The sequence below is a fragment of the Neolamprologus multifasciatus genome, chromosome 7 (assembly GCF_963576455.1).
Source record: "Neolamprologus multifasciatus chromosome 7, fNeoMul1.2, whole genome shotgun sequence".
Classification (NCBI taxonomy): Eukaryota; Metazoa; Chordata; class Actinopteri; order Cichliformes; family Cichlidae; genus Neolamprologus; species Neolamprologus multifasciatus.
Window position 1 is genome coordinate 672,035 of NC_140445.1, and position 26,243 is coordinate 698,277.

The 26,243-nt window shown below is 47.1% G+C and overlaps 1 protein-coding gene across 3 annotated transcripts; it reads right to left on the bottom strand.

The window, feature by feature from the left end:
* On the bottom strand, positions 1-16,016 carry rbl2 (retinoblastoma-like 2 (p130)). Of its 3 annotated transcripts, XM_085166051.1 has the most exons (22): positions 15,692-16,015; positions 14,809-14,939; positions 13,669-13,869; positions 13,467-13,531; positions 13,031-13,159; positions 12,185-12,345; positions 11,619-11,683; positions 11,319-11,490; positions 11,075-11,238; positions 10,888-11,003; positions 10,715-10,818; positions 10,340-10,477; positions 7,312-7,476; positions 6,923-7,031; positions 6,567-6,821; positions 6,300-6,499; positions 6,046-6,222; positions 5,667-5,738; positions 5,478-5,568; positions 1,689-1,927; positions 1,159-1,332; positions 1-466 (listed from the first exon to the last, which is right to left on the bottom strand). In XM_085166051.1, exons 1-22 carry the CDS (start codon positions 15,827-15,829, stop codon positions 302-304), a joined length of 3,231 nt encoding a protein of 1,076 aa, XP_085022177.1. In that variant the 5' UTR covers positions 15,830-16,015; the 3' UTR covers positions 1-301. The 3 variants fall into 3 exon arrangements, with proteins under 3 accessions (XP_085022177.1, XP_085022176.1, XP_085022175.1); XM_085166050.1 differs by having other exon boundaries at positions 1,689-1,924; positions 10,715-11,003; positions 15,692-16,016; XM_085166049.1 differs by having other exon boundaries at positions 10,715-11,003; positions 15,692-16,016.
* Between the last annotated feature and the right edge of the window lie 10,227 nt (positions 16,017-26,243).

Consider the following 26,243-nt stretch of genomic DNA (forward strand, 5'->3'; position numbering starts at 1 on the left):
TCAGTTCACACAGTTTATTGTTTTTACATCAGGAGCCTGTAACCAAGGAAACGCCTGCAGGATGTAAACAGTACAAAATAAAGGCACTTAACTTACAGCTGTGAGCTCCATTAAATAGCTTCTCTTTGCTCTTCTGTACACGTATTTACAGACATGGGACAGCGAAGGAGACGAAGCACGCACGAAGCTTAAGACCACACTGACAGATTTAAAACATCAATGTTAAAAACAGAAAGGAAAATACGACTAAAACACAGGAAGCTGCTCCTTCACAGTAAAACACTCCGTCTGTTTGCGTGCGTCACTGGGAGGAGCTGCGGTCGTTGGCGACGTCCTGCAGGCGGCGCATCAGAGCGTTGGAGTCGGGACAGACGCGTTTGGGCGAGGCTCCCTCCTCCAGAGCCATGCCACGCTTCCTGGTCGGAGTCTCTCCGGTGCGGATCATGCTGTTGATCTCCTGGAGACGCTGAAGGGTCAGAGGTCACAGATTAGTGTTCAAAGCTGGGCTGAGCTGCACATGCTCAGACTGCTGACTCTTTGATCTCGGAGCTCGTTTATTAAACTGTTTCAGGGTGACGACGGCGTCCTGCAGGGGGGACCATTTTATCTTTCAGGAATCCCTCCATAATCTGACTTCCTGTTTAAGGATGTTAAATAATAACACTTGAATATTGATGAGCTGCAGCTAACCTGTGTCCGTGTTCACTGTTTAAATAAAGTTAGAGGATGAAGCACCTCGAGACGACCGTTGTTGGGACAGGAAGCTGGTTTTACGCTCAGTTTCTCCAGAAAACATCAGAGGAACACTTTATTTTGAAAAGCCAAACTGTATCCTGTATAATAAACTGTTTGAACATCATGTGAAGCTATAAACGGACCTCTGACCTCTGACCTCAGGAAGCCCAGGTACACCTCAGAGGTACGACAGACTCTTGCTCGTTTTTCTAACGAGCGAGAGTCTCGTTAGAAAACGGCGCCGGCGCACGGCAGCGGCGGGAGAAGCCGAGTGTAAATTGACCACTGAAGATTTTAAAATCATGAAAACGTTTCAGACACACGAGGAAGTTTCAGTACGAGAAGAAACGGCGCGGCGTCAACGCGTCGTTACGGATAAAATAGCTGCTGTGAACGTGAGCAGTGACTCGTGTGGGGGCTTACGTTGGGGGGGCTGCTGCAGATGTAGTAGTGAATCTTTTCCCTGGGGGTCATCAGTGAGGGGGCGGAGCCTGCCTTGTGAGGCGAGATGTAGATGGAGTGTTTGCTGGACAGAAGCATCCGGCGGGGAGAGCCGGTCCTCACGGAGGGGTACGGACACAGAGGGGGGGTCTCGACCTGAGCACGAGAAAAACAAAGAGGTCAGGACAACGATGCTGTCACGCCCAACCGTCGGCCTACGTCAACCTCCGTCGGCCTACGTCAGCCTCCGTCGGCCTACGTCAGCCTCCGTCGGCCTACGTCAGCCTCCGTCAGCCTCCGTCGGCCTACGTCAGCCTCCGCCTGGGCTGTTTGTGCTGTTGGAGCCTTTTTAATGACATTTATTGATATTTAAACATCTTGGATTTAAAATGAGTCAAATTTAAATGTTTGGTCCAGAAGTCTCATCGTCAGCTTCACAGACACTAAGCTGCTGCATTAATAATCAATAATGTTATTGATCAGCTAAATGGCTCCCAGCTCAGTCCACGTACCCCTGCAGACAGCGAGTTTGGCGAGTATTTCAGAGCGAAGGGCGTCATCTGCTTGATGTACACGTTGTTGTAGAAGTGGATGAGGTCCCCTCGCTCCTGCTCCTCCTCCGCGGCGTTGGTGGTGGACGTGCACGAGGTCTTGTTGGAGGTGTTTGTGGGTGTGGAGGGGGCGCTGCCGGGCTGGGGGGTGGGTAAGGTGCTGCTGGAGCGAATAGGGACCGGGCTGACGTCGCCACCTGCTGGAAGGAAGAACAGAGTAAGAGCACAACGACGGCACCTGAACACAAAGATGGCCGACGCTGTGCTGCTGCTACAAGAACACAGAGGTCGTGTCCAAATTCATGGGCTGCTTCCTCCTGAGGCCGCATTTGTAGACCGATTACGTCACAGCGACGCGCCGAAGGCTGTCCAAATTCGTAGACTCCTCCGAATGCAGCCGACAAATGCGTCCTCCTTTTCCCCGAATTTGAAGGATGGGTCGGGTGTGTCCTTCGTGGCCCACCATATCCCAGAATTCATAGCGCGGCCCAGACAAACTCCAGTTTCCAACAATGGCGGCCGCTACTAAGTTTTAATATGACTCTTACTAATCTTTCTGGGTCACAAAATAAACTTTTAACATATTTTCAGGCGAGAAAGTAGCTGTGTAAACATCAAATATCTGCTCGTTTATCAAGATATCGCATATTTGCAAAAGTGCTTCGACGTTTTCGGAGACGTCTGCTACCCACCAGCTCGATAGCTCGCCGGGAGCTCGAGGGTCACTGAAGCCGCCGAGAACGGCACAACTCCCGGTACATCATGTTCAGATCACCGCAGAGTTTCGCTACTCGGGTTAAACGTAATATATAAGTCACTTAGACAACCTAAAAATGTTATTGTTGGGCTTTTTTCAGTGTTTTGTTTGTGAGTAAATCGGTTTGGCTGAGATTAAAGTTATTAGATTAGATTAGATAAAATTAAACTTTATTAATCCCCCGGGTGGGTTCCTCCTTGGTTTTTACACAGCTGACTAAACGTCAGACAGAAAACTGATTAAACAGAAGTGTGAGACGGTCGAGAGTTTACTCCAGTGTCCTGTTATATTTTAGACAGCAAGGAGCAGACGGCGAGTTTATTAAACTCCACCGAGACAGCGGTGACGCTAATCAGAAGGCTAGACCGTCTAATTTCCACAGCCGTTTACTTCCTACCTACCCGACCTTCTGAGGACCCGGCCCACGTAGACCGCGAAGGCCGGGTCCTCAGGAGGATGCAGCCCATGAATTTGGACACGACCAGAGTCTGAAATCTCCCCCTGAGCAGGAAACAGGAAGCACGTCAGATTGAGTGATGAAACTGCTGACAGCAAGAGCATGTCATTGACACGAGACACTGATGAACGTCATAAACAGCAGGAAGGGACGATCCGGGTCAGACGTGGGCTGCAAAGTGGCTTGCAGCAGCATAAACAGACAGAGAGACGCAGGTGTGGAGTCTGTAAGCTAACCCTGAGGTTAGCATCGCCAAAAAACAACCGGATTCTTCTGCAGGAGCTTAAAATGATCTCTGTGAGAAACTGAAGGCTGAATGCTTTTGTAATGCTTTTATAATCGTAACTGAACCAGACCACCTGACACGCACGCTAACATGCACCGTTAACACACACTTCTAAAACATAGAATAACACCCACACTAACACTCACTGCTAACATGCATGTTAACATACACCTCTAACACGCACGCTAACACTCACAGCTAACACACACTGCTAAAACACAGAATAACACACACGCTAACACACACTGCTAACACACACTGCTAAAACACAGAATAACACACACGCTAACACACACTGCTAACACAACCTGCTAAAAAACACAGAATAACACACACGCTAACACACACTGCTAACACTCACAGCTAATACACACTGCTAACACTCACAGCTAACACACACACTGCTAAAACACAGAATAACACACACGCTAACACACAGTGCTAACACTTACAGCTAACACACACTGCTAACACTCACAGCTAACACACACTGCTAACACTCACAGCTAATACACACTGCTAAAACACAGAATAACACACACGCTAACACACACTGCTAACACTCACAGCTAATACACACTGCTAAAACACAGAATAACACACACGCTAACACACACTGCTAACACACACTGCTAAAACACAGAATAACACACACGCTAACACACACTGCTAACACTCACAGCTAATACACACTGCTAACACTCACAGCTAACACACACACTGCTAAAACACAGAATAACACACACGCTAACACACAGTGCTAACACTTACAGCTAACACACACTGCTAACACTCACAGCTAATACACACTGCTAAAACACAGAATAACACACACGCTAACACACACTGCTAACACTCACAGCTAATACACACTGCTAAAACACAGAATAACACACACGCTAACACACACTGCTAACACACACTGCTAAAACACAGAATAACACACACGCTAACACACACTGCTAACACTCACAGCTAATACACACTGCTAACACTCACAGCTAACACACACACTGCTAAAACACAGAATAACACACACGCTAACACACAGTGCTAACACTTACAGCTAACACACACTGCTAACACTCACAGCTAATACACACTGCTAAAACTCACAGCTAACACACACTGCTAACACTCACAGCTAACACACACTGCTAACACTCACAGCCAATACACACTGCTAACACTCACAGCTAACACACACAGAATAACACACACTGCTAACACACACGCTAACACACAGTGCTAACACTTACAGCTAACACACACTGCTAACACTCACAGCTAACACACACTGCTAACACTCACAGCTAATACACACTGCTAAAACACAGAATAACACACACGCTAACACACACTGCTAACACTCACAGCTAATACACACTGCTAAAACACAGAATAACACACACGCTAACACACACTGCTAACACACACTGCTAAAACACAGAATAACACACACGCTAACACACAGTGCTAACACTTACAGCTAACACACACTGCTAACACTCACAGCTAACACACACTGCTAACACTCACAGCTAATACACACTGCTAAAACTCACAGCTAACACTAACACTCACAGCTAACACACACTGCTAACACTCACAGCTAATACACACTGCTAACACTCACAGCTAACACACACAGAATAACACACACTGCTAACACTCACAGCTAATACACACTGCTAACACTCACAGCTAACACACACTGCTAAAACACAGAATAACACACATGCTAACACACACTGCTAACACTCAAAGCTAATACACACTGCTAAAACACAGAATAACACTCACAGCTAACACACACTGCTAACACTCACAGCTAACACACACTGCTAACACTCACAGCTAACACACACTGCTAACACTCACAGCTAACACACACTTCTAACACTCAAAGCTAATACACACTGCTAAAACACAGAATAACACTCACAGCTAACACACACTGCTAACACTCACAGCTAACACACACTGCTAACACTCACAGCTAATACACACTGCTAACACTCACAGCTAACACACACAGAATAACACACACTGCTAACACTCACAGCTAATACACACTGCTAACACTCACAGCTAACACACACTGCTAACACACACCGCTAACACTCACAGCGAACACACAGAATAACACACACGCTAACACACTGCTAACGGAGTTGATGTTTCCACACGTTTGAACCGAATGAGCATGCTCAGGGAGGTCAACCTCGGGATGAGGTCATGTGTCTGTACCTGCATCCTGGCTGCCGTCTGTGAGCGGGTTCGGTTTGTTGGTGCTGGAGTGACGCCTCTTCCTCCCTGAGATCAGCACGCTCCTGTAGACCTGAAACACGAACACAGAACATCGGAGAACATCAGCAGCAGCTCGTCACCCCTCGTTTTTCCTCACACAGCAAGCTGGAGGGAGGAAGAGTTCCTTACATTGCTGCTGGCCTGAGGCTGAGAGCGGTAACACTTCATGATGTTCTGGAAGGATCTGTCCTCTTTGGTCACCTGACAGAAGCAAACAGGTCTCATGTTACTGGAGCACAGAGCTCACAGAGACGTTCCTCCTGCAGCACCAAGTCAAAGACGAGCAGAAAAGCTGAAAACAAGCGTGCTCAGCTTCCTGTTACCAGAGAGTCAAGAGCTGAGTGACAGTAAAGCTGGAGGCAGAGAGTTAACCCTTCAAAGCTCCTGCAGGTGAAGGTGGGACACCTCTGGCCTTTCTGAACTGAACCTGCTCTTCTTCTTTGTGAGTCTCTGAACATCTACCTTTATCTCTGAGCTCGTTGTCACGATGATGAAGAGCCTGACTGACCTTGGCCATGACGTAGACGGCACACATGAGGAGCTGGTCCAGGTGTCGGTCCATCATCATGTCCGTGCAGTGGACCAGCGAGTACTCGAAGCAGGTCCAGATCTTCCTCCGGAGCTCCGGCATGATGTCCAGCCGGGCGCACAGGTCTCGGAGGCGAACGCTGGCGAGGTGGTACACCTGGGAGGAAACGCCGCAGGTAAACGAATCACACCTACACAGCGGAAGCCGCACTGAGCATGTGCACGAGCACGTACCTTCCTGAAGAACAGTGACAGCGAGCCCTTCCTCAGCGCGCCGCCAGCCGGTTTAGGGGCCGGCTTGACAGTGGCTGGTTGGACGGCGATGGTGCCGGCAAGCGCCTGCGGGGGCAGCGGCTGCAGAGCGGCACCAGCCTGTCCTGTCACGCTCACCTGCACCGGGATGAAGGTAATCCCTCCGCTCTCATTGGCTATCCCTGCAGAGAGGTCAAAGGTCAGAGCGTGCCGTTTCTCACCTTCGGGCTCGTGTTTTCTGACCCTCACCCTGCACCGGGATGGTCACTGTCTGCCCGTTGTTGGCAGTCACGGTGGCAGTTGCCATAGTGACCACAGTCTGCCCCGCCGGGATGGCCGTGACGAGGCTCGCCTGGGTGGGCTTGGCGACAGCAGTGCTGGCGGAGCCACTGGAGGCGAGGCCGGGCTCGCTGTCCACGGGGTCAACAAAGAGACGGCGGCGAGCCGTGCTGGCCGGCGGTGAGCTGTAACGGTCCAACAGGGTGGTTGGGGAGGGGGACACACCTGTAGGAGGAAGAGGAGGGCCAATGAGCTCCAAGAGTCCTTTAGCCGCATCAGAAGTCACACACACAGTGAGCAGATGTGACAGGTATCAGGTGTGTGACCTTTGAGCGTGCTGCTGCTGCTGAGCTCGGCGCCGTGGCTGACCGGAGTGACGGGAACGCTGCCGGAGCTGCTCTCATCCTGCTGCTCCAGGTACTGAGGAGGCATCACCTGAAACACACACACCTGCTGATGAAACACCTGAAACTTTGTTCAGCCAAACAAGAAGAGGAGAAGCGAGGACGAGACTTTCACGCAGCAGGCGGGACGTTTTTACGGATCAACAAGACCAGAATCAGCTGATCACAGCGAGGCCTCCTGCAGGTTTTATTCACCAGAGTCAGAAACCACCAAACACGAAGGTCTGCAGTTACATTTGACCTCAGGACACACGAACAAAAAAGCACAAAGAAGGAAACACTGACACGTATATCATCCAACATGGACGGACCTCCTGGCAGCTGGGGGCGTGGTCTTTGGCCCCACGGAGGCTCTCCCACAGCGGGGAATCGCCAGTCCAGGCCAGACTCTCCAGGACCTGCTCCTCCACCTGGTTCAGGTGCTTCACCACCTCTCGAAACAGACCCTGCTCCGCCCGTACCAGCACCTCAATCACCTGCAGAGACAGACGACAAGCCTTCTTCATCCAACTGTTCATCCGTCATCCATCCAAACATCATGCATCATCCATCCAATCATCATCCATCATCCATCCAAACATCATCCATCCAATCATCATCCATCATCCATCCGAACATCATCCATCATCCATCCAATCATCATCCATCATCCATCCAATCATCATCCATGCAATCATCATCCATCATCCATCCAATCATCATCCATCCAATCATCATCCATCATCCATCCAAACATCATCCATCCAAACATCATCCATCATCCATCCATCCATCATCCATCCAAACATCATCCATCATCCATCCAATCATCATCCATCATCCATCCAATCATCATCCATCCAATCATCATCCATCCAAACATCATCCATCATCCATCCATCCATCATCCATCCAAACATCATCCATCATCCATCCAATCATCATCCATCATCCATCCAATCATCATCCATCCAATCATCATCCATCCATCATCATCCATCCAATCATCATCCATCCAATCATCATCCATCCAATCATCATCCATCATCCATCCAAACATCATCCATCATCCATCCAAACATCATCCATCATCCATCCAATCATCATCCATCATATCAATCATCATCCATCACCCATCCAATCATCATCCATCCAAACATCATCCATCATCCATCCAATCATCATCCATCCAAACATCATCCATCATCCATCCATCCAATCATCATCCATCATCCATCCAAACATCATCCATCCAATCCTCATCCATCATCCATCCAAACATCATCCATCATCCATCCAAACATCATCCATCCAATCATCATCCATCATCCATCCAAACATCATCCATCCAATCATCATCCATCATCCATCCGAATATTATCCATCATCCATCCAATCATCATCCATCATCCATCCAATCATCATCCATCCAATCATCATCCATCATCCATCCAATCATCATCCATCATCCATCCAATCATCATCCATCCAAACATCATCCATCATCCATCCAAACATCATCCATCATCCATCCAATCATCATCCATCATCCATCCAAACATCATCCATCATCCATCCATCCAATCATCATCCATCATCCATCCAAACATCATCCATCCAATCATCATCCATCATCCATCCAAACATCATCCATCCAATCATCATCCATCATCCATCCGAACATCATCCATCATCAATCCAATCATCATCCATCATCCATCATCCATCCAATCATCATCCATCCAATCATCATCCATCCAAACATCATCCATCCAAACATCATCCATCATCCATCCATCCATCATCCATCCAAACATCATCCATCATCCATCCAATCATCATCCATCATCCATCCAATCATCATCCATCCAATCATCATCCATCCATCATCATCCATCCAATCATCATCCATCCAATCATCATCCATCCAATCATCATCCATCCAATCATCATCCATCATCCATCCAAACATCATCCATCATCCATCCAAACATCATCCATCATCCATCCAATCATCATCCATCATATCAATCATCATCCATCACCCATCCAATCATCATCCATCCAAACATCATCCATCATCCATCCAATCATCATCCATCCAAACATCATCCATCATCCATCCATCCAATCATCATCCATCATCCATCCAAACATCATCCATCCAATCCTCATCCATCATCCATCCAAACATCATCCATCATCCATCCAAACATCATCCATCCAATCATCATCCATCATCCATCCAATCATCATCCATCCAATCATCATCCATCATCCATCCAATCATCATCCATCATCCATCCAATCATCATCCATCCAAACATCATCCATCATCCATCCAAACATCATCCATCATCCATCCAATCATCATCCATCATCCATCCAAACATCATCCATCATCCATCCATCCAATCATCATCCATCATCCATCCGAACATCATCCATCATCCATCATCCATCCAATCATCATCCATCATCCATCCAATCATCATCCATCATCCATCCAAACATCATCCATCATCCATCCAATCATCATCCATCCAATCATCATCCATCCAAACATCATCCATCATCCATCCATCCATCATCCATCCAAACATCATCCATCCAATCATCATCCATCATCCATCATCCATCCAATCATCATCATCCATCCAATCATCATCCATCATCCATCATCCATCCAATCATCAGCCATCATCCATCCAAACATCATCCATCATCCATCCAAACATCATCCATCATCCATCCAATCATCATCCATCCAATCATCATCCATCATATCAATCATCATCCATCATCCATCCAATCATCATCCATCCAATCATCATCCATCATCCATCCAAACATCATCCATCATCCATCCAAACATCATCCATCATCCATCCAATCATCATCCATCATCCATCCAAACATTATCCATCATCCATCCAATCATCATCCATCACCCATCCAATCATCATCCATCCAATCCTCATCCATCATCCATCCAAACATCATCCATCATCCATCCAAACATCATCCATCATCCATCCAATCATCATCCATCACCCATCCAATCATCATCCATCCAATCCTCATCCATCATCCATCCAAACATCATCCATCATCCATCCATCCAATCATCATCCATCATCCATCCAAACATCATCCATCCAAACATTATCCATCATCCATCCAAACATCATCCACCATCCATCCAATCATCATTCATCATCCATCCAAACATCATCCATCATCCATCCAAACATCATCCATCATCCATCCAAACATCATCCATCATCCATCCAAACATCTGGCGTTTTCTGAAAAACAAACCTTGTTAGGATCTACTTTTTGATGAGGGCGTATTGATACCTTGTAGAAGTGATAGGCAGGCAGCTGGAAGATGCCGAGCACGTTGGGGAAATCTCCAGGAGGTCTGTAGGAGAAGATGACGATCTCCAAGCAGCAGGCGAGCAGAGAGCGGTGGAAGATATCCTGCTCCAGAATACACTGCAACACACACACACACACACACACACACACTCTATAAGATGACTTTATCAGTACACGGCTACATGTGAGATAATCTGAGTAAAACTGTAAGTGTGCCGAGGAGCTCATCTGAACGAGCAGATTCAAACAGGAAGCAGATGAAGCAGTGATGGAGGCTGACATAAAGAAGGATTATTCTGATCTGTGACTCATGCAAAGTTGCTCTGAAAATAGAAAAAAGTGTTTTTCCCTCACAGACAGGTCGGCGTCGCCCAGAATCATCTTCTCTCTCTCGATGACTGACTCCAAGATCCTGTAGTAGAGCGCCTCTGCCAGGTGGAAGTACTTCACCGCCATGTCTGCGAGGACAAACGTTACTCGGTCACAGCAGGTCGCTCCTGTGCAGTGATGCGAGGCTACGTGCATACCTTTGCCCATGGCCCTGCCCCCGTCTGTGGCGCCGTCCTCGTAGTGCTGGGAGAAGACGTCGAACATGTCGTTCAGGCGCCGGCTGATGGCGTTGCTTGGGTCTCTGGCGCAGCTCCTGGGCGAAACGAGAGCAGGCGTGTTGAAAGGGTCAGAGTTAAAGACGACGTCAGACACGCTGACACGTACCTGAGCGTCTCGGCCAGCTTGGCGCTCGGCCCCTGCTTGGTGCCCGACAGCAGCGTGTGGAGACGCCCCACGCTCTTCATGGCGGAGGAGAGCGGAGACGCCAGGCTGCCCTCCTGCACGTACTTCCTGCCCGTCAGTGGGGTGGAGACTTTCAGAGCCGAGGCCTGGGGGGGGGAGGTGGCATGTTAGCGAGGTGGGAAGCAAACCAATAAGAGAGCGTAAAAGAGGCAAGGTCAGGTCTTACAGCGAGGCTGGTGTGGAGCCTGAAGGTGGCGCTGTTCTGGTTCTCCGCCCCCTCGCACAGGCAGGGCCCCGGGGTGCCAATGTCCTCGCTCGCTCCCTCGCCGGTGAAGATCCTCTCGTCCAGGCTGCCCGTGGCCAAAACGTGCTCCTCGTACAGGCGGCTGAGCGCCAAACTGAGGGCGAATCAGAGCAGAGGGCAGTCAGCGGCGTCCACATCCAGGGGGCGGAGTCAGAAACACGTGGGTCTTTAGTTTACCCCCTGCTACAGGTAAACAGCACCAACTAACCAGCACAGACTTACAGACTGTCTCCAAAGTTCATGGGGTCCAGGAAGCCGGTCAGACTGTCCTCCTTTCCTCGGAGAATCTGCCAACGAACACGACAGGAAGTTGAGTGTAGCGCCAACATGGTTCCTACCTGTGCAGGTACGAAGCACCTGCTCTATGTGACCAAACCAACCACCGTCATACTATTAGTCATTTACATTTAATCGTATAACACTTGATTTCTGATGTTTGATGTGATTTATCAGCAGAGCTCTGCAGACGAACAGCCAACATGTTAAAGACGCGCTCGCTTTACTGCATCCTGACATGTGTTCAACACGGGGCTCACACTCAGTCTCAGCCCCAAGCTGCTCCGACTGTGCTGTGGGCCGGACCATAGTCTTTGCTGGGCTGATTCTGGTCCCCGGGCCTCATGTTTGACCCCTCTGCTTTGACCCAGATCCCTAACATGCAGTTTTCCAACAGCCTCACTAACGCCGCGAGTGAAACACACGCCCGTCATTCTTCTGTTACCCCGTGGAGTGCTCGCCGTGGCTCTCGAGGCCCGGCACCTGCTCAGGTGTGGGAGGAGGTGGCTCACCCTCTTGTGGAAGAGCTTCTTGATGAAGGGTTTCCAGAAGTGCTCTTTGACCCCTTTGGCCTCCAGCACCAGGCCGTCGTGCAGCCGGCACAGCTGCTCCATGAAGCAGAACGGGCCCGAGGCCGGCCGGAAGTCCTTGGTGCCGAAGTCCTCAGGAAGGCCTGTGGGCCGGAGAGACAGCGTTACCATGGAGACATGACAACACACAAACTTATTTTTAACGATAACATCATTGAAACTTTCATTCCTCGTGTGTTAACCCCACAGCGGCCCCAGGAGGCTCCGCCTCCTCAGTCGCGTTGATAATATTGTTCAGCTCCTGGTTCACTGCAGCTGATTCAATCCCAGGATAATAAAATCCAGTTCAGTCAGCACGACCTTCTTCCTGTTTAACAGGAAGTTCATTTCATACCTGCAGCAGGTATTTAACCCAAACCTTCAGTCTCGTGTCACCTGAGCGGGCTGCACCGCGCCCTGCAGCCTCTAAACGTGCACCTTTCTTTAAATGTTAGTTTCATGCTGAAACGCTGCTCGTGGACGTTTAACGAAGCAGGCGTGTGTGCCTGACGGGATCACGTGGTGTTTCGGGGCCTCACAGGGGCGCACAGGAAACCCGACAGGAAGTGAGGGCAGCGCTGACACAGCCTGCTGCCGGCGCCACCTTTGATTTATTTGAGGTGTGACGCAACGCTGCAGGTGAGCGATAAGCAGGCTTCCTCTGCAGCCGACATGATTGATTCAAACAATCGGAGACGTTACTATAGCAACCAAACCCTGAACCGAGCGCGGACCACACGTCTGTTAACAGCGGCAGGAACGATGTGTACGTCAGCCTCGGGACGCCACCTTTGAACTCGGGGTTCAGCAGGTCCTTCCTGGCGTTGCACAGCAGGGCGTTGGTGAAGACGAGGTCGAGGGCGCACAGCAGCAGGTGGTACGAGTTCACCAGGTCGTCGCTGATCATCGGGAAGTTCCCTGAAAGAAGAAGCAGAACCGTCATCGAGGTGCAAACTGGACTCGTTAGCGTGCAGAACCAGAGCCGAGAGCAGGAAGTGAGCCGCACGCCGAGACCTGGCGTCCCAGCTGAGTGACTGCTGGGACGCAGAAGAGATTGAAGCGTCTGATTATTGATTATCCCATTTCTGCAGCTCCCGACAATAACAGAGAAACAGCACGCACGTGAGCGACAGCGGGAAAACTCCACCTGTCTGTGACGAGCTGTTGTTTGCACCGGGGGCGCTGTGACGGACTTCTCTGACATCATTAAACAGGAAGTGCTTACCTTTGGCGTGGACAAACAGCACCCAGCAGAAGTTGAAGACTTCGGCCACGGTGCACGGGTGGCGTCTGCAAAACAAAGAGCGCACGTAGGTTACCAGGCAGCACCGCAGACCCGCCCCCGCCTGGCGACCACACCAACAAACACCAAAGGACTGAATACTGAGCGATTAGCGTGAAGGTGAGGTCAGAGGTCACGGTCCCACCTCTGCTTGCGGCTGCGGTGCACTCGCGGCGGCTCCTCTGACGGCGCCCTGAAGATGGATTTGAAGATGGGGACGTACTTCTTGAAGATGACGGCGGACACGATGAAGTTCCTCTCCAGCTTGTCGGTGCTCTGACGGAAGTCCAGCGGCAGGTCGGCCATGTCCTGCCACTTCTTCATCTTACTGAAGAACTCGATGAGGCTGAGGAGGAGCAGAGGGCGGGGACGTGAGCCACGAAGACGACGTAATAAAAACCTCGTGGTCGCCTCTAAACCCTTCACAGAGCGCACATCCGACAGGGTCTATTGTTTGTTTCTATTTATTTCTATTTTGTTTTTGTTTTTAGATCATGAGCTTTGGGAAATAAAATCTGCTTTTTTATTTATTTACTTATTTATTTATTGATGCAGATCAGATAAAGTGACCAAATCACAAATATCTGAACATAAATCTCATTGTTTGTTTACAGCTTTTTTTTAATTTTAATTTTTATTATAGTGATTGTTTCCATTTTATTCTATTTTTATTTATTCATCATTTTAAATATTTTGTAACTGATATATTTAGTTTTCCTGCTCGTTTCCAGCTGTTTGTGTGTCTGAGTGGTTCTCGTGTTCCCTCGCGTTCATAGTCTTTTGTCTATTTCCTGTTTTATTTTGAAGGTCTGCCTCTGTTACTGTGCCTGCTGGCCCCGCCCTGATTCTCTTCACCTGGATGATGATTTATGGATTAACATAAATTATAATAAATTAATTAACTAATTAATTATTATAATAAATAAATTAAGATAAATCTCATTGTTTGTTTACAGCTTCATGTTATGATCACACAATTAAAAACTTTTTTTTAATTTTAATTTTTATTATAGTGATTGTTTCCATTTTATTCTATTTTTATTTATTCATCATTTTAAATATTTTGTAACTGATATATTTAGTTTTCCTGCTCGTTTCCAGCTGTTTGTGTGTCTGAGTGGTTCTCGTGTTCATAGTCTTTTGTCTATTTCCTGTTTTATTTTGAAGGTCTGCCTGCTGGCCCCGCCCTGATTCTCTTCACCTGGGTTACCTGCCTGGCCGTGTGTCGTTATGTCATCAGTGACTGTGTTTCTGTGGGTGTGAAGGTGGAGAAGGGCGCACCGACCTCATCTCGGAGCAGCGCAGGATCCGGGTCAGAGAGACGTAGTTCCCCTCGGCCGTGCCTTTTCCTACCGTGGGCACAGACGACCTGCAGGCCACGTAGAGGGCGCACGCCAACCAGTGCAGCTCGCTGCCCTGCGACAGGAAACCAGATGACAGGAAGCTTTGCAGACGTTAATGAATAAATATGATTTTTATTTAAAAGGACGAAGGACGCATCGAGGGACGGACAGCACTCTCATCTCCTTCCCTCTCGTTCCCTTCGGTAGTGAACACTTGCTGAGCAGAGAGCTCCGGCTGTGACGTCGCTCTGAGGCTGACCTCCATCATCTGGACCTGAGCTTTTCTAAAACAACTCAGCTTCAGGAACCTGAGTTTGAACCCATCCTGAGCAGATCTAATGTAAGAATACACACAGCCTCCTGTGACTAAAAACACCAATAAATAACTTCAGGTGTACCCCGCACCTCAGCCTGGGACGACAAGCCCCGCCCCTCAGGCGTTCCTGGGCATTTAATGGTCACACTCAGTGTACTTAGAGCCGTCACTGAAGTAAAATAAACCGCCATACTGTACTCCAAGTACACACAGTACTTAAAGTACTCGTTATGCTGATATTAGTGTAGCACAGTTCTTCATTATTACTGTTCAACACCTCGGACTGCTGGGCGGAGCAACATAAACACCACCTTCACCTGATGGAGGAGGAAACACCCTGCAGGGCACCGAAGTACTCGAGTAAAAGTATTCAGATACTTGTTGCTGCAGAAGAACGACAGCGCTACAGTTAAAGAGGCTTCCGCCCGCCCCCTGGGGACACGCCCCTGCCCTTGGACGCCGAGTCAGAAACACGTCACAGAGCCACCTGTCCAGGTGAACGTGCTTACCTCCAGGGTGAAGTTCCTGCTGATGTTCTCGTAGTTCCCCCACGCCTCCCCGCTCGCCTCCTCGTCCATGTTCAGCGCCCTGCAGAGCTCCTCGAACCCGCGGCGCGCTCTCTGCGCGGTTTCGTCCTCGTCGCTCATTTTCACCGACCGGACAGTGTCGACCCCGCCGGGCACAGGGGGCCTCCCGCGGACACGCTATTCACGGGGCTGATGTCCTGAATAACGGCGTTATTACCGAGCACCGGGGCTCCGGGCCTGCGAGGCCATTTAAAAGTCCTTTGACTGACAGATACGCACGCATGCGCGGCTGCCAGCCACAGCGTCAAACGTCACGTCTCAGCGTACGTGCTTTAGCGAATAGCACAAACAACGTAGCGGGGCCCCGCCCACTAAGGGTGCGTAGCTGAGTGTGAGTGGGTGGGCCCACCTGTCAATCACACTGGTGCTGCTTCCGGTTGTTTTGTGTTTTTCGCTGGTGTGGCGCTCCGCTCGCCCGGAAGTCTATCTGAAAAACATTCAATTATAACTTTTGTAAAATGTGTGAGCGGTAAAAGGCGGGAAACACAAACCTGTACAAACGTTTAAATGAGCGCTCATTGTTCGGCTCTCATTAATCTGCTGCACAGGCCTCACAGTGCAGTGAAAGCGAGGATGAAACGGGACAAAGACTCAGCTGTCAGAACAACCCAAATAAAGCTGCTCAACCATGACATGTGTGTGAAAGGAAAGCAGTCATTATATCAGGAGGGTTTGATAGATTAATACTGCAGTTACCACAAAACTGTGACTGTGGGCAGCAGATTAGACCCTGAGTACATCCTGGCTGTGCTCCAGCACTGTACACACTCTGCTCCACCCTTCAGATTCTTTAATAATCAGGCCTGAACCACACTGCCTGACTGTGGGTGGGAATCAGTGCAGATGACAGAGATCATTCACTAAACAGCAGATAGGAACCCAAACGAGTCATAAAAATAAAGATGTTAGTTATTGCACTTTATGTGTTGGATTAAATCTCAGATTCTATAAATTGTAGTTTTGTTTAGAATCTGGAGGTGACTCTACACCTTTAAATATCATCACTAATAAAGTTCAAATTAATCTTAATGAACTTAAACTGTGACTCATGCATTTGTCTCACGGTCCTCAACAAAACTTTATTATCATAAAGTTAATTTACCGTTAATTTGAACACGCAGAGCTCACGCACACATTTCTTCACCTCATGCTGGATTTTCTGCCCCGCGATGCAATCAAGTGTTAATTATTGTAAAGTTGTAAATGTTTCATCTTCTTCTTGCAGAGGCTCCTTTCAGTAAAGTGTTAAAGACAGAATAATAGAACAATAAACTCACTTAGAGACTGAAGTCATCAGGAATGTGTCAGAAACTCATTATAATGATCTTACCACCGTTTTTTAAAGCTACTGAAAGCTTGCAGCGCTGATAGAAACTCCATCTTGAGATTAATCTTTGTCGATTATCGTTGCATTCTCTCCGTCCAGCTCAGCGGCTCACATCGATGTAGAAACATGCATCTCGTCTGGAGCGACGGCCTTGCAGGTCTCTTGTTGTTTAACCTCGTCTCCTTCTGTTGTAACGCTCCATCCAAGTCACATGTTGTCACATGTTAAGAATTCTGAAGTCTCCTTCAGATCCTTTCACATATGTGTGCATCTTGTACAGTTTTGATAACTCTTCCTTCTTTAAAGTAACAGGAAGTGATTTTCTTGTGTTTTTACGTTGTTTTCTTGGTCTTTTGTCGCCTATTTGAGTGTTGTTTGGTTTTTAAGGTCTGTAGTACGCTGGCAAGTTTATCGCCTTATTTCCGTGGATCTTCAGAACTGTAATTTTTCCAACTTTAAAGTTCATCTCTATACATCAGGCTGCAGTGTGCTGTTGGTCCCTGAATGAACTGATTTGTGTGTTTTTAAGGTGAGAAAATTATTTAAAGGTGCCACCCAAACATTCCTCTGACTTTCTCGTTCCCATCTTGCCTGAACCAGACTTGAAACCAGTGACTGAGACCAGAATCTCATCACTGAGGTCAGAGGTCAAGCTGAGCAGGAGACTCATTATCCAGTCAATCTTCAGAGGACTCGCCCCCTGCTGGACAGCAGCGGGACTGCAGGTCGTCAAGGTCAGTGACCGAACACCTTTAACCTCCAGAAAGACCTCAGCTTTCACAGGATGGAGACAAGCCAACCACACACAGCGCCACCTGCAGGGCCTTTTAAGAATTTTCTCTCTCTTTGCATTTCTGCTGATCATACTGTTAGACATGTTTCATATGCTGTGGTATTTTCTAATAAAGTTTCACTCATCAACTGACTACCTCGTTAAAATAATCATCATATTAATCAAAGATTCAAGTAATTTTATTTTTGTTATTTTTGTTATGCATCATCATGAAGAAAGCTCTGTGTAGTGGCAATTCCTTTTGTTTGCCAAACCAAACATCCCACATTAAAAGTCCACAAGCCACTGCTGCACTGAGATCATATTTCGTACGCAGGCAAAAGAAGTCCACTGTCCAACTTGAAAGTTGCGTTTTTCTGGTTATTCATCCAGTCTGGCAATAACAAGATCCTGCTGCTTCTCTGCCTCTGGTAAAAACCATAGGCCCACCCCAGTGCATGCTGGTCCTGTACCAGTCTCTTTATTTATAGAAACAAAATGGCCCTACAGCTCTTCCTGACTAATTTAACAAAGTAACATCAAACAAACATTGAAACAAATATTAACCAACAAATAAACTTGTAAATAAACCCCAAAATATAAGTAAACTAACAACAAACTTTAACTAATTTCAAAATAATAAAAAATAAAGAACAGATAGCTCCAACACTCTGTAAAGTCTCTCCTTCATCCTGAGCTTCAGCTTAAAGGACGCTCCTCCTCCTCCCGCTGAGGTGTTGACAGCGCTCTTCCTGGCTCACCTGCAGGAGGCGCCGCTTCCAGCAGAGATGCAGACAGCTGCAGCTTCAGAGGGGGGAGGCGGTCTGCGAGCTCCCACCATGCCCCAGGTAGAGCGACTGCTGAGGGGAGGCTTGGCCTGCAGGGGATGCTCACCTGGAGGGAGACACCGTACAAACGCCCTGAGACGGCCCGAGGGAGAAAACCTGTTTGCAGCTCCACAAATATCATCAGGTTCATTTTAGTAGAATTAAATAAATAATAAATAATAAAATAAAGACTTTTCTTCAAGTGCTGAGAATGAAATGTTTGAATAATATTGGAAAATGTGGATGTCTCAAAATTACTTCATTAAACTCCATAAGAAACATCATCAGCAATAATGCTAATGATTAGCTAAGCACTGGTGACAGCGGGAAGGAAAAAACTCCTTTTAACGGAAGAAGGGAGCTGATGTATGATGATGATGATAGTGATGATGATATAGCTGATTGATGATGATGATGATGATAGTGATGATGATGACTATCATGACGATTGATGATGATGATGAGAGTGATGAGATGATAGGATGATGATGATGATGATGTTTGCATGTCTCCCCGTGGTTTGCGTGGGTTCTTTCCCACAGTCAAACAGGTGCAGCTAAGTGGGGGCAGGTTAACTGGTAACTCTAATTGCCCATAGGTGCGAATGGTTTTCTGTTGTGTTAGCCTGGCGACCTGTCCAGGGTGTACCCCGCCTCTTGCTGATGCGGACGAGGATGCATGGATGGATGTTTTCCTCTAAAACCAGTTCAAAAATAAAGATATTCCTTTTTGAGGAAACTTGGCCATCTTTAAAATGACAGAATGAAGATTTTAGAGTTGAAAGTTTAATTTTCTGTGAAAAAAGATTTTATGAGTTAAGAATTTTCAGCCTTTTCACATGTTTGTGTGGAAAGAGCTCCAAACTTTATTTATTCTGACACAGCTGCAGTAGCTGGATGTAACTGGTCCCAGTCCTGATCCTCGGCTCTGAGCGTGCTCACATAAAAAAGGCGTTTCACAGGTCAGTGACTACCATGACCTGGTTTGTAAATATGTTAGAGGGTTAGGACCAGCTGTGACAAGCAGATCGCCTCCACTGTGGGCGGAGCTTTAAGATCCCTGCTACACGATGTCTGCCTTTTGTTTATCATTTCAGCTCAGTCAACAACAAAAAATCTCTTAAATCTATTTTATTTATCAATTTTATTATTTGTAACTTCATTGTTATGAACTCCGGGTGGAGGGGCCCCTTTTGTATGTACCCAGGACCCCCCCAGGCTCTAGGACTGCCTCTGTGTCATCTGTGGCTGCATAAACGAGACTTACAGATAGAAAAGCTTAAATGTTTTATATTTATAGTTTATTGATTTAAAAAAGACACAAACGTGCCAAATAAGAAACTTAACACACCATCATAAATGCATAAAATCACATCATAAAACATCAGTGTGGTGTAAAAATGATCTGTACGCATTGATGAGCTGCTGTGACGTCACAGCTTCACTGAGTGCTTTTAGAAACAGTAGCTGTGTCCCAAAACATCCTCCGGAGGCCGCATTTGAAGGCCGATTACGTCACAACCAGGCGACGAAGGCTGTCCCAATTCGTCGACTCCTTCAAATGCGTCCTTCATTTCCCCGAATTTGATGGATGGGTCGGGTGTGTCCTTCGTGGCCCACCATATCCCAGAATTCATAGCGCGGCCCAGCCAAATTTCAGCTGCCAACAATGGCGGCCGCTACTAAGTTTTAAAATTACTCTTATTAATCTTTCTGGGTCACAAAATAAACTTTTAACATATTTTCAGGCGAGAAAGCAGCTGTGTAAACATCAAATATCTGCTCAGTTTATCAAGACACCGCATATTTGAAAAAGCGCGCCGACGTTTTCGGAGACGTCTGTTAGCCACTAGCTCGAGGGGGTTCAAGGGTCACTCGAGCCGTTGAGAGCAGCGGACTCCCGGCTTCATCGTTTTCAGACCCCGCTCTTTCACTACTCAGGTTAAACATGATATGAAGTCACTCGGATAACTGAAAAATGTAATTGTTTGGCTTTTTTCGGTGTTTGGCTGAGATCAAAGTTATGAGATTAAATAAAACTTTATTAATCATCGGGTGGGTTCCTCCGGGATTTTCACACAGCTGAATAAACGTCAAACATCAGTTGTGAGATGGTGGAGAGTTTACTCCAGTGTCCTGTTATATCTTAGACAGCAAGGAGCAGACGGCGAGTTTATTAAACTCCACCGACACAGCACTGACGCTGATCTGAAGGCTGGACCGTCACATTTCACAGCCTCGCACTAGACCGCGAAGGCCGGGTCCTCCGAAGGATGCAGCCGATGTTTTGGGACACAGCTGATGTCACACTGAACATGATGATGCCGCTCTAATGTCACAGGAAGGTGATGCCCAGCAGGGGGCGCTCTGAGCAAACAGACTGCAGGCAGCCTCCCCCTCTGCTTCCCGCAGCATCGCCTGACATCGGCTCTAACGAGGTTTCACTGAAGCAGGAAGCAGATGTTTCAGTTCAGGTTAAAGTTTCAGTGGTTGTCAGTCTGGGCAGGTTGGTTTCCCTGCAGAGGGTCAGAGGGTCACTTCAACGCATCAGCACCACAGTTTTCTGCCAGTTTCCAGCTTTTAATCATCACTCTTGTGTCAGATAATTGTGGTGATCATGATCTTTTATTTCTCAGTATTCTCTGACACGGGACACAAAAACTGATTCGACGTGTCTTAGATTAACGGTCAGGTTCACCTGTGTCCACCTGAGAAAAGCTTCAAACGTTCAGTTTATTAAAGCAACACGAAGAGAATAAATGAAATATGATGGCTGATGAAAGGATTTCATTTGCTGGGCCAGGTGGAGAGGAGCGAGCGGAGCAGAGGGTCAGACGGCGGGGATGCAGGCTGAAACGGCTCTGCAATCACTGGGGATTCTGGGTAATTTTGAGGGACGACGTGTTTGCAGGAGCTGCAGGGAGCCGCCTGCTGGCCGTCCCAGCTGCTGAGGAGGAGGAGCTGCGTGGCAGGAGGTGGCAGGAGGGTTTGAGTGGCATCACCAGGCGACAGCTGCCGGCCCACGGCTGCACCCCTCGCCGCCTCGCCAGGATGCTCCTCACCGTCTGACAGCGTAAACACACAGCTGGAAGCTGGTGGAGGGGGAAGTGACGGGGAGTCGCTTGGGGGGGCGCAGGGATCCTGAACAGGCCGGGAGGTGAACCCAGCTGTCCATCTGGCACCGTCAGAGGCAATTAAACGTATTCCACAGACTTTCCATCATAAAAATTATTATTATTATTATTATTATTATTATTATTATTATTATTATTGTTATTGTTATTATTGTTATTATTGTTAATATTACTATTATTATTATTATTATTATTATTATTATTATTATTGTTATTATTGTTAATATTACTATTATTATTACTATTATTGTTATTGTTATTGTTATTGTTATTGTTATTGTTATTGTTATTATTATTATTATTATTATTATTATTACTATTGTTATTATTATTATTACAATTGTTACTATTGTTATTATTGTTAATATTATTATTATTATTATTGTTGTTGTTGTTATTATTATTATTACTATTGTTATTATTGTTAATATTATTGTTGTTATTGTTATTGTTATTGTTATTATTATTGTTAATATTATTATTATTATTATTATTATTATTATTATTACTATTATTACTATTGTTATTATTGTTATTGTTATTGTTATTGTTATTGTTATTGTTATTATTATTATTATTATTATTACTATTGTTATTATTACTATTGTTACTATTGTTATTATTGTTAATATTATTGTTGTTAATATTATTATTACTGTTATTATTATTATTATTGTCATAATTATTATTATTTATATTTTTATTTTATTTTTATTTTATTATTATATTTATAGTTATTGTTGAACAGGGAAACAGTGAGAAATCAAAGCTGAGGCCAGAAATAATTTCCCTTTTCAACTCAATTTAATTATCAACATTCACCTCGAGGTGCTTCATACCGTACAGACCCTACAATCAGTCAGAGACACCCTTTGACTGAGCACTTGGTGGCAGTGGGAAGGAAAAACTCACTTTTAACAGAAAGAAACCTCCGGCAGAACCAGGCTCAGGGAGCGATGGGAGCGATGGTGCCAAATATCAGATTTGTTTATCGATTTCTGCTTGTTTCAAACTGAACCCAGTGAAAAGCTCAGCTTTGACGAGCTCGGCTCTGTTTTAGAAATTGTAAGAGCCATCAGTGATTTTATGAATGCCTGTAAGACAAACGCCATCATGGCTCCACAGGTGTGAGCACACAGGTACCACACTGAGTGGGCTCTGAGCATGGGTGACTTCACCGAGGTGCTGTGTTATTGTCAGTTTTATAATGAATCCTCTCTGAACGTGTATTAAAGCTTCACCCTAAATTAGTTTTCTTCTCCCTGATGGTGGCGACCTCACGTCGGTCACGCCAAGGTTGCGGGTTCTTCTTCACTGGTGGCGCCTCTTACACTGTGAGCAACCAGAAGCATCTCCTGACCAGGTCAGCGTCCCCTCAGAGGGGTCACCTCAGAGGGGTCACCTCAGAGGTCACCTCAGCAGCTTTTAAGCACTAAAACCATCGTCAGACCGGCTTCCAGTTTGGTGACAGTGAGCATTGATGGGAACTGTGGGGTGTTTGAAGCCCTCGCCGGACTCAGAGATCCTGCACAGGTTTCTTCTTCTCGTCATACGTTGAAGAACTGCATGATGCATGATGCTGCAGATGTTTCCTGTCCAGCTGTTACTCTGTACTTTACAGCACAGAGTGGAGGTTTGTGAATGCAGCCTCCTCCGAGGATCCTGCCAGCCTTCCCAGCTCAGCTTTGTTTAAACTGATCGATACTTCCTGTTTCCCGTTTGATGGATTATTCAGTGACGCTGGTTTTGTTTCTCCTGCTGCGGATCGATGTTCCACCATGTTTATTTGTTTTCTGTCCAAATGTGAAGAATCGGCAGAAGATCGATGCAGCAGAACATTACAGCAGGAAGAGGAGCTGGGTTTGGACATCTCCATCAGCTTAAAAGACGGACCAATGGGACATCAGCGCGTTTGTGGGCCAGGAAGCGTCTGGTGTGGGTTTGGCGATGAACAGGTGTGGTCGGCGTGCTCAGAGCACAACACCGCGTGTTTGAATCCAAGCCTCAAAGCTTCAGCTTTTAAAAAACGTCCCTGCGGACAGAGCGGGAAGCGTCCGCCTGTCCGTCTGCGCCGGAAACGCCGCACAGTTCTGCTCAGGTGTTCGCTCAGGTGCTGATTGGCCGTTCACCTCTCCCCCGTCCTCTCGCCTCCAACCTGAAAAACACAAACAGGACAAAGACGTAAAATCACAGAAGATTTATGGACAAATAGAAACTGTCTGAATCAGAAGAGTCGGTGTGTGAGCTGTGGATGAATACATCGATCAAATAGTTCACAGAGCCACAGTGATATAAAGATCTCTTTAAATTTAGTTTTCCAGATCAAAAGTGTAATTTGTGGTCGTGCACGCAGCTCTGCAGGTGTCTGCGGCGGAGGTCGTGATGTGCAGCCGCGGCCTCCTGAACGGGAACCCTGTTCGGATTTCTCCCTGAATCCGGCTCATTGTGAGGAGAGCTTAGGATCCTCGCTCGGCCCATTCGTCGCTGCGGGATCAGGATCAAACTCAAAAGACGAGCTGCTGCATCTGAGATGTACACAAGTGGTTGGTTAAAGCGAGCCCCCCCCCCGCACGTGGAGGAAATGCAGGAGGTGTAAGCCTCTTAGCGCCTCGTATCCTCCGAGGGTCGCGCTGAAATTGAACAGCTTCCAGCTTTTCCCTCTTGTTTGTCAGAGCAGATGTTGGAGCTCAATGGGAAGCTTAATGCTACCTACCCTCCACGCCGTATCGCCTCCCATCATGCCGAGCGTGTCGGGGGGGCAGATAAAGAAAACGTTTAGCCTCATTCATCTGCCTGATGGCACGCTGACGCTACAAAGACTCTCCTGCTGTCAGAAAATGAATCGCAGAGAAGCATTCAGAGCAAAGACGCCGGCCTGTAATCTGGACACTGGGATTATACTCTGAAGGCTGTCACTGCGGTACGGTGGCTCTGAAGGTCACGCATGTTTACTAAAAACATGAATAAAGAGAAAATCACAAACATGTGGCAGACCTGCTGCACGGAGAGAAAACGCTCAGCGGCGAGGCCGCTAAAGGCCGAGAGACACGTGCCGTGTTTCAGGGACAGCTGTTTGCAGGGTCTCATCTTGTTTCTGGGATTAGGCGTGTCTGTCAGATTAGAACAGAATAGTGCTGCACACCCGTTGTGCTGGAGTAAAATAGAAATATGAGACGAGAGGAGTCGATACAGACACATCGCAGAACGATTCAGTCGTGTTTGGGGGCGCGGCCTTCAGTCGTGTTCGCTGGAGCGTGTTTCGGTGATGAAGTCGTTTAGCTTCTTGGTCGTGTTTGTCTGACTTCGCTGGATTTTTGAGATCTGGTGCTGTGGAACATTTTACTCTTAAATGTTGATGTTAAGTAATTGGATTACATGTAAATTTCCCACATCAGGAGTTTAATGTAAAGTGTTATTAAGAATTATTCAGAACAATATAATTAACTAAATAAACTCTGAATTTAAATTACTAAATAAATATTAATGTAAATTTTAAAAAGTATTAAAATAAAAATATTGATATGTTTTTCAGTGCTGTGGTTATGTAAAGTAACCACGGAGGAAGAGGCGGCGTGGGGGGAGGCGTGGTGTAGGAGCGGGAGGTTTAGAAGCAGCCAATCCAAGAGCGTCATTCATCTCTTTTTAATTTAGAAACATAACGTCTGCAGAGGTCGACTGTAGTCAGTGTGTGTGTGTGTGTGTTTGTGTGTGTCTGTGACTGTGTGTGTGTTTGTGTGTGTCTGTGACTGTGTGTGTGTTTGTTGTGTTTTCAGTCTTTCTTTGGTCGAGTTCGTGTGATTTAGTCTCACCTGAGAATTTACATTTTGTACATTTGTAGATTTTCTTCAATATAAACGGTCTGCTGATCTCGGCTGTCATAAATATCTACATTATGTTTGTTTCTGATTTAGAAGGTTTCTGTCCTCCCCTTCTGTCCTCTTGTCCTCCCCTTCTGTCCTCTTGTCCTCCCCTTCTGTCCGCCTTTCCTCCCCTTCTGTCCTCCCTTTCTTTCCTCCCCTTCTGTCCTCTTGTCCTCCCCTTCTGTCCTCTTGTCCTCCCCTTCTGTCCGCCTTTCCTCCCCTTCTGTCCTCCCTTTCTTTCCTCCCCTTCTGTCCTCTTGTCCTCCCCTTCTGTCCTCTTGTCCTCCCCTTCTGTCCGCCTTTCCTCCCCTTCTGTCCGCCTTTCCTCCCCTTCTGTCCTCCCATTCTTTCCTCCCCTTCTGTCCTCCCCTTCTGTCCTCTTGTCCTCCCCTTCTGTCCTCCCCCTCTTTCCCCCCTTTCTGCCCTCCCCTTCTGTCCTCCCCTTCTGTCCTCTTGTCCTCCCCTTCTGTCCTCCCCCTCTTTCCTCCCCTTCTGTCCTCCCTTTCTGTCCGCCTTTCCTCCCCTTCTGTCCTCCCCTTCTGTCCTCTTGTCCTC